Below are 8,819 nucleotides of genomic sequence, written 5' to 3'. Positions count from 1 at the left end.
ACTAAAACGGCCCTTTTCAGGGCCACACAAACAGCCCTTTTTAGGGCTAACAATCTTCCCAAAAAGCCCAGAGAAACCTCGAAATACGCATTGAAATGATAATACAATAAACAATCAAGAAATCAAATCTAATCAAGACATACATGCTACACAATAACTCATTTCCACTAAAACAATCAATTGAAAATGATAGAAATCAATAAAAACTTGAATGAGTCAATCTAATCAATCAATCAATGAATGAATCAATCAAAATAAATAAACATTGTAAACTTTAGCAGAAACGATAATGAAGTTATTTGTAAAGCAATGGCGTCTCCCACCCCTACAGAAAAAATAAATGACAATCATTAAGGCAGAGCTTGCCAATATATGGAATTACCATCAGCATGCATATATAACGCACATCCGCCTCCGTGGCCCAATGGATAAGGCACCGGCCTCCTAAGCCGGGGATTGCGGGTTCGAGTCCCGCCGGAGGTTGTGTAACTTGTTCCTGGTTATTTCAGTTTTTAACGAGCACCAAATGAAACATGTACAATTAAAAGTTAGAAAATGTGCAGTTATATCATAGTGATACGTCCTGTGAAACCATTTTTGTAATACAGACGCAGTTTAACAATTATAGATTCGCCCCCTTTAAGAAACACACACCGTCCATTCGGTCATGTGCGACTTCAATTTTTGTTTTATTTTTGTTTATTTTCAATTTTCATAGAACAATATCGTAGAATGCAAATCCTACTAACGGCAGGGTAAGTCTACATCTATCGGCAATATTCGAGATATACGAGTTAATTTTGTTTATTTTGCTTCGTACACTTAACAGAAAGTCGATTAAAGTGACTAATTGTAATGCTCAAAACTCTTGTAGCGCTTTTTATACTAAAATGTCATTGATTTGATCAAAACTCACTGATTCATTTTTTAATTTTTTTTTTTTTTTTGATAAAATTGCATATATAAAATTAATGATTAGAACCCGACGTCTAATGTTTCATCATCAAAATTTGTTTACATAAGAGACAGTGTTTTCAATATGTTCAATGGTAATTAACCGTAAAACCGCCAAGGCCAACAGGGTAATTAGCTATCGTTACATGTACGAGGCCATATCAATGTCCCGGGGTCGGGGGTGTTTGTACAGGCGGTTCATATCAAAGTACCCGGATGAAAAAAATTACCGAATGTTAGTACAAGTGAGGAAATCAATCAAGGGAAGTGTTTGTACAAATGCGATGAATGTGTTTCTATTACCTGCATCAGCTACCTGTTCTGGTTGGTGTTCCGGAGAATGTGTTCTTAGCCAATCAAGTTCTTAGCCAATCAAAACCCGTGTAACATATGACCACGCCCTTTATCATTCTGTTCCTTTTCGGTTACTATGGCTATAAAATCTCAGCGAAAATGAGTATTTCCACATTCACCATGACTTCCCGACTGAGCAGAAAAATGACTACCAAGAAGAGCAAAGCTGTTGTCAAGAGTCTACGACATGACCGCGACGCATGGCGAGACCGCGACACCTCCTTCGTGCCTACCAGTCACATCCTACGCCACTTCCGGCTAACCAAGGCCAAGTTGGATGAGCTGGTGTTTCCCGCTAACGACAGACAGCGAATGGTGTACTCCGACAATCACAACTGGATACGAGCCACCTACGGCCACAGCGTCAACATCCGGGTGTCAGAGATGGGGAGACAGATCCGCAACCAGGAGGGTCTCACGTACTTCGTCCACGGGATCAAGGCCAGAGACACAGACTCCGTCCTTAAGTATGGACTGGACCACACTCGCTGCCCGTACATCGAATTCACCGACTCCCCCGATTACGTCAGAGCTGGTGCGGAATTGTTGGTGCACATTGACGTCAGAGCATTCCTCCAGGCTGGGTTCCGCCTGTACAAGATCGGCCCCCACGTCTACGCCACAGATTGCAGAGTGCCACCGGAGTTCATCAAGGATATAGAGTACCTTGTGCTCTGAACTTCCAACTAAAACGGCCCTTTTCAGGGCCACACAAACAGCCCTTTTTAGGGCTAACAATCTTCCCAAAAAGCCCAGAGAAACCTCGAAATACGCATTGAAATGATAATACAATAATCAATCAAGAAATCAAATCTAATCAAGACATACATGCTACACAATAAATCATTTCCACTAAAACAATCAATTGAAAATGATAGAAATCAATAAAAACTTGAATGAGTCAATCTAATCAATCAATCAATGAATGAATCAATCAAAATAAATAAACATTGTAAACTTTAGCAGAAACGATAATGAAGTTATTTGTAAAGCAATGGCGTCTCCCACCCCTACAGAAAAAATAAATGACAATCATTAAGGCAGAGCTTGCCAATATATGGAATTACCATCAGCATGCATATATAACGCACATCCGCCTCCGTGGCCCAATGGATAAGGCACCGGCCTCCTAAGCCGGGGATTGCGGGTTCGAGTCCCGCCGGAGGTTGTGTAACTTGTTCCTGGTTATTTCAGTTTTTAACGAGCACCAAATGAAACATGTACAATTAAAAGTTAGAAAATTTGCAGTTATATCATAGTGATACGTCCTGTGAAACCATTTTTGTAATACAGACGCAGTTTAACAATTATAGATTCGCCCCCTTTAAGAAACACACACCGTCCATTCGGTCATGTGCGACTTCAATTTTTGTTTTATTTTTGTTTATTTTCAATTTTCATAGAACAATATCGTAGAATGCAAATCCTACTAACGGCAGGGTAAGTCTACATCTATCGGCAATATTCGAGATATACGAGTTAATTTTGTTTATTTTGCTTCGTACACTTAACAGAAAGTCGATTAAAGTGACTAATTGTAATGCTCAAAACTCTTGTAGCGCTTTTTATACTAAAATGTCATTGATTTGATCAAAACTCACTGATTCATTTTTTAATTTTTTTTTTTTTTTTGATAAAATTGCATATATAAAATTAATGATTAGAACCCGACGTCTAATGTTTCATCATCAAAATTTGTTTACATAAGAGACAGTGTTTTCAATATGTTCAATGGTAATTAACCGTAAAACCGCCAAGGCCAACAGGGTAATTAGCTATCGTTACATGTACGAGGCCATATCAATGTCCCGGGGTCGGGGGTGTTTGTACAGGCGGTTCATATCAAAGTACCCGGATGAAAAAAATTACCGAATGTTAGTACAAGTGAGGAAATCAATCAAGGGAAGTGTTTGTACAAATGCGATGAATGTGTTTCTATTACCTGCATCAGCTACCTGTTCTGGTTGGTGTTCCGGAGAATGTGTTCTTAGCCAATCAAGTTCTTAGCCAATCAAAACCCGTGTAACATATGACCACGCCCTTTATCATTCTGTTCCTTTTCGGTTACTATGGCTATAAAATCTCAGCGAAAATGAGTATTTCCACATTCACCATGACTTCCCGACTGAGCAGAAAAATGACTACCAAGAAGAGCAAAGCTGTTGTCAAGAGTCTACGACATGACCGCGACGCATGGCGAGACCGCGACACCTCCTTCGTGCCTACCAGTCACATCCTACGCCACTTCCGGCTAACCAAGGCCAAGTTGGATGAGCTGGTGTTTCCCGCTAACGACAGACAGCGAATGGTGTACTCCGACAATCACAACTGGATACGAGCCACCTACGGCCACAGCGTCAACATCCGGGTGTCAGAGATTGGGAGACAGATCCGCAACCAGGAGGGTCTCACGTACTTCGTCCACGGGATCAAGGCCAGAGACACAGACTCCGTCCTTAAGTATGGACTGGACCACACTCGCTGCCCGTACATCGAATTCACCGACTCCCCCGATTACGTCAGAGCTGGTGCGGAATTGTTGGTGCACATTGACGTCAGAGGATTCCTCCAGGCTGGGTTCCGCCTGTACAAGATCGGCCCCCACGTCTACGCCACAGATTGCAGAGTGCCACCGGAGTTCATCAAGGATATAGAGTACCTTGTGCTCTGAACTTCCAACTAAAACGGCCCTTTTCAGGGCCACACAAACAGCCCTTTTTAGGGCTAACAATCTTCCCAAAAAGCCCAGAGAAACCTCGAAATACGCATTGAAATGATAATACAATAATCAATCAAGAAATCAAATCTAATCAAGACATACATGCTACACAATAAATCATTTCCACTAAAACAATCAATTGAAAATGATAGAAATCAATAAAAACTTGAATGAGTCAATCTAATCAATCAATCAATGAATGAATCAATCAAAATAAATAAACATTGTAAACTTTAGCAGAAACGATAATGAAGTTATTTGTAAAGCAATGGCGTCTCCCACCCCTACAGAAAAAATAAATGACAATCATTAAGGCAGAGCTTGCCAATATATGGAATTACCATCAGCATGCATATATAACGCACATCCGCCTCCGTGGCCCAATGGATAAGGCACCGGCCTCCTAAGCCGGGGATTGCGGGTTCGAGTCCCGCCGGAGGTTGTGTAACTTGTTCCTGGTTATTTCAGTTTTTAACGAGCACCAAATGAAACATGTACAATTAAAAGTTAGAAAATTTGCAGTTATATCATAGTGATACGTCCTGTGAAACCATTTTTGTAATACAGACGCAGTTTAACAATTATAGATTCGCCCCCTTTAAGAAACACACACCGTCCATTCGGTCATGTGCGACTTCAATTTTTGTTTTATTTTTGTTTATTTTCAATTTTCATAGAACAATATCGTAGAATGCAAATCCTACTAACGGCAGGGTAAGTCTACATCTATCGGCAATATTCGAGATATACGAGTTAATTTTGTTTATTTTGCTTCGTACACTTAACAGAAAGTCGATTAAAGTGACTAATTGTAATGCTCAAAACTCTTGTAGCGCTTTTTATACTAAAATGTCATTGATTTGATCAAAACTCACTGATTCATTTTTTAATTTTTTTTTTTTTTTTGATAAAATTGCATATATAAAATTAATGATTAGAACCCGACGTCTAATGTTTCATCATCAAAATTTGTTTACATAAGAGACAGTGTTTTCAATATGTTCAATGGTAATTAACCGTAAAACCGCCAAGGCCAACAGGGTAATTAGCTATCGTTACATGTACGAGGCCATATCAATGTCCCGGGGTCGGGGGTGTTTGTACAGGCGGTTCATATCAAAGTACCCGGATGAAAAAAATTACCGAATGTTAGTACAAGTGAGGAAATCAATCAAGGGAAGTGTTTGTACAAATGCGATGAATGTGTTTCTATTACCTGCATCAGCTACCTGTTCTGGTTGGTGTTCCGGAGAATGTGTTCTTAGCCAATCAAGTTCTTAGCCAATCAAAACCCGTGTAACATATGACCACGCCCTTTATCATTCTGTTCCTTTTCGGTTACTATGGCTATAAAATCTCAGCGAAAATGAGTATTTCCACATTCACCATGACTTCCCGACTGAGCAGAAAAATGACTACCAAGAAGAGCAAAGCTGTTGTCAAGAGTCTACGACATGACCGCGACGCATGGCGAGACCGCGACACCTCCTTCGTGCCTACCAGTCACATCCTACGCCACTTCCGGCTAACCAAGGCCAAGTTGGATGAGCTGGTGTTTCCCGCTAACGACAGACAGCGAATGGTGTACTCCGACAATCACAACTGGATACGAGCCACCTACGGCCACAGCGTCAACATCCGGGTGTCAGAGATTGGGAGACAGATCCGCAACCAGGAGGGTCTCACGTACTTCGTCCACGGGATCAAGGCCAGAGACACAGACTCCGTCCTTAAGTATGGACTGGACCACACTCGCTGCCCGTACATCGAATTCACCGACTCCCCCGATTACGTCAGAGCTGGTGCGGAATTGTTGGTGCACATTGACGTCAGAGGATTCCTCCAGGCTGGGTTCCGCCTGTACAAGATCGGCCCCCACGTCTACGCCACAGATTGCAGAGTGCCACCGGAGTTCATCAAGGATATAGAGTACCTTGTGCTCTGAACTTCCAACTAAAACGGCCCTTTTCAGGGCCACACAAACAGCCCTTTTTAGGGCTAACAATCTTCCCAAAAAGCCCAGAGAAACCTCGAAATACGCATTGAAATGATAATACAATAATCAATCAAGAAATCAAATCTAATCAAGACATACATGCTACACAATAAATCATTTCCACTAAAACAATCAATTGAAAATGATAGAAATCAATAAAAACTTGAATGAGTCAATCTAATCAATCAATCAATGAATGAATCAATCAAAATAAATAAACATTGTAAACTTTAGCAGAAACGATAATGAAGTTATTTGTAAAGCAATGGCGTCTCCCACCCCTACAGAAAAAATAAATGACAATCATTAAGGCAGAGCTTGCCAATATATGCAATTACCATCAGCATGCATATATAACGCACATCCGCCTCCGTGGCCCAATGGATAAGGCACCGGCCTCCTAAGCCGGGGATTGCGGGTTCGAGTCCCGCCGGAGGTTGTGTAACTTGTTCCTGGTTATTTCAGTTTTTAACGAGCACCAAATGAAACACGTACAATTAAAAGTTAGAAAATTTGCAGTTATATCATAGTGATACGTCCTGTGAAACCATTTTTGTAATACAGACGCAGTTTAACAATTAGAGATTCGCCCCCTTTAAGAAACACACACCGTCCATTCGGTCATGTGCGACTTCAATTTTTGTTTTATTTTTGTTTATTTTCAATTTTCATAGAACAATATCGTAGAATGCAAATCCTACTAACGGCAGGGTAAGTCTACATCTATCGGCAATATTCGAGATATACGAGTTAATTTTGTTTATTTTGCTTCGTACACTTAACAGAAAGTCGATTAAAGTGACTAATTGTAATGCTCAAAACTCTTGTAGCGCTTTTTATACTAAAACGTCATTGATTTGATCAAAACTCACTGATTCATTTTTTAATTTTTTTTTTTTTTATTTTTTTTTTGATAAAATTGCATATATAAAATTAATGATTAGAACCCGACGTCTAATGTTTCATCATCAAAATTTGTTTACATAAGAGACAGTGTTTTCAATATGTTCAATGGTAATTAACCGTAAAACCGCCAAGGCCAACAGGGTAATTAGCTATCGTTACATGTACGAGGCCATATCAATGTCCCGGGGTCGGGGGTGATTGTACAGGCGGTTCATATCAAAGTACCCGGATGAAAAAAATTACCGAATGTTAGTACAAGTGAGGAAATCAATCAAGGGAAGTGTTTGTACAAATGCGATGAATGTGTTTCTATTACCTGCATCAGCTACCTGTTCTGGTTGGTGTTCCGGAGAATGTGTTCTTAGCCAATCAAGTTCTTAGCCAATCAAAACCCGTGTAACATATGACCACGCCCTTTATTATTCTGTTCCTTTTCGGTTACTATGGCTATAAAATCTCAGCGAAAATGAGTATTTCCACATTCACCATGACTTCCCGACCTGAGCAGAAAAATGACTACCAAGAAGAGCAAAGCTGTTGTCAAGAGTCTACGACATGACCGCGACGCATGGCGAGACCGCGACACCTCCTTCGTGCCTACCAGTCACATCCTACGCCACTTCCGGCTAACCAAGGCCAAGTTGGATGAGCTGGTGTTTCCCGCTAACGACAGACAGCGAATGGTGTACTCCGACAATCACAACTGGATACGAGCCACCTACGGCCACAGCGTCAACATCCGGGTGTCAGAGATTGGGAGACAGATCCGCAACCAGGAGGGTCTCACGTACTTCGTCCACGGGATCAAGGCCAGAGACACAGACTCCGTCCTTAAGTATGGACTGGACCACACTCGCTGCCCGTACATCGAATTCACCGACTCCCCCGATTACGTCAGAGCTGGTGCGGAATTGTTGGTGCACATTGACGTCAGAGGATTCCTCCGGGCTGGGTTCCGCCTGTACAAGATCGGCCCCCACGTCTACGCCACAGATTGCAGAGTGCCACCGGAGTTCATCAAGGATATAGAGTACCTTGTGCTCTGAACTTCCAACTAAAACGGCCCTTTTCAGGGCCACACAAACAGCCCTTTTTAGGGCTAACAATCTTCCCAAAAAGCCCAGAGAAACCTCGAAATACGCATTGAAATGATAATACAATAATCAATCAAGAAATCAAATCTAATCAAGACATACATGCTACACAATAAATCATTTCCACTAAAACAATCAATTGAAAATGATAGAAATCAATAAAAACTTGAATGAGTCAATCTAATCAATCAATCAATGAATGAATCAATCAAATAAATAAACATTGTAAACTTTAGCAGAAACGATAATGAAGTTATTTGTAAAGCAATGGCGTCTCCCACCCCTACAGAAAAAATAAATGACAATCATTAAGGCAGAGCTTGCCAATATATGGAATTACCATCAGCATGCATATATAACGCACATCCGCCTCCGTGGCCCAATGGATAAGGCACCGGCCTCCTAAGCCGGGGATTGCGGGTTCGAGTCCCGCCGGAGGTTGTGTAACTTGTTCCTGGTTATTTCAGTTTTTAACGAGCACCAAATGAAACACGTACAATTAAAAGGTTAGAAAATTTGCAGTTATATCATAGTGATACGTCCTGTGAAACCATTTTTGTAATACAGACGCAGTTTAACAATTAGAGATTCGCCCCCTTTAAGAAACACACACCGTCCATTCGGTCATGTGCGACTTCAATTTTTGTTTTATTTTTGTTTATTTTCAATTTTCATAGAACAATATCGTAGAATGCAAATCCTACTAACGGCAGGGTAAGTCTACATCTATCGACAATATTCGAGATATACGAGTTAATTTTGTTTATTTTGCTTCGTACACTTAACAGAAAGTCGA

General features: G+C 40.9%; 4 protein-coding genes and 5 non-coding genes across 9 annotated transcripts; all 9 read left to right on the top strand.

Moving 5' to 3' along the window:
* Positions 1-410: 410 nt before the first annotated feature.
* Trnar-ccu lies at positions 411-483 on the top strand. The gene has a single exon. It is a non-coding gene; the product is annotated as a tRNA-Arg (tRNA).
* A 945-nt stretch (positions 484-1,428) lies between these two features.
* LOC117320771 (probable RNA 2'-phosphotransferase) lies at positions 1,429-1,986 on the top strand. Its single transcript, XM_033875275.1, has one exon. The coding sequence runs from the start codon at positions 1,429-1,431 to the stop codon at positions 1,984-1,986; it is 558 nt and encodes a 185-aa protein (XP_033731166.1).
* A 417-nt stretch (positions 1,987-2,403) lies between these two features.
* On the top strand, positions 2,404-2,476 carry Trnar-ccu. Its single transcript has one exon. It is a non-coding gene; the product is annotated as a tRNA-Arg (tRNA).
* Positions 2,477-3,421: 945 nt separating this feature from the next.
* LOC117320770 (probable RNA 2'-phosphotransferase) lies at positions 3,422-3,979 on the top strand. Its single transcript, XM_033875274.1, has one exon. It carries the CDS (start codon positions 3,422-3,424, stop codon positions 3,977-3,979), a length of 558 nt encoding a protein of 185 aa, XP_033731165.1.
* Positions 3,980-4,396: 417 nt separating this feature from the next.
* Trnar-ccu lies at positions 4,397-4,469 on the top strand. Its single transcript has one exon. It is a non-coding gene; the product is annotated as a tRNA-Arg (tRNA).
* A 945-nt stretch (positions 4,470-5,414) lies between these two features.
* Positions 5,415-5,972, top strand: LOC117320769 (probable RNA 2'-phosphotransferase). The gene has a single exon (XM_033875273.1). It carries the CDS (start codon positions 5,415-5,417, stop codon positions 5,970-5,972), a length of 558 nt encoding a protein of 185 aa, XP_033731164.1.
* Positions 5,973-6,389: 417 nt separating this feature from the next.
* Positions 6,390-6,462, top strand: Trnar-ccu. The gene has a single exon. It is a non-coding gene; the product is annotated as a tRNA-Arg (tRNA).
* A 979-nt stretch (positions 6,463-7,441) lies between these two features.
* Positions 7,442-7,975, top strand: LOC117320768 (probable RNA 2'-phosphotransferase). The gene has a single exon (XM_033875272.1). It carries the CDS (start codon positions 7,442-7,444, stop codon positions 7,973-7,975), a length of 534 nt encoding a protein of 177 aa, XP_033731163.1.
* A 416-nt stretch (positions 7,976-8,391) lies between these two features.
* Positions 8,392-8,464, top strand: Trnar-ccu. Its single transcript has one exon. It is a non-coding gene; the product is annotated as a tRNA-Arg (tRNA).
* The last annotated feature ends 355 nt before the right edge of the window (positions 8,465-8,819 follow it).

Source organism: Pecten maximus, unplaced genomic scaffold, assembly GCF_902652985.1.
Source record: "Pecten maximus unplaced genomic scaffold, xPecMax1.1, whole genome shotgun sequence".
Lineage (NCBI taxonomy): Eukaryota > Metazoa > Mollusca > Bivalvia > Pectinida > Pectinidae > Pecten > Pecten maximus.
This window is presented reverse-complemented; position numbering and strand designations above follow the sequence as displayed.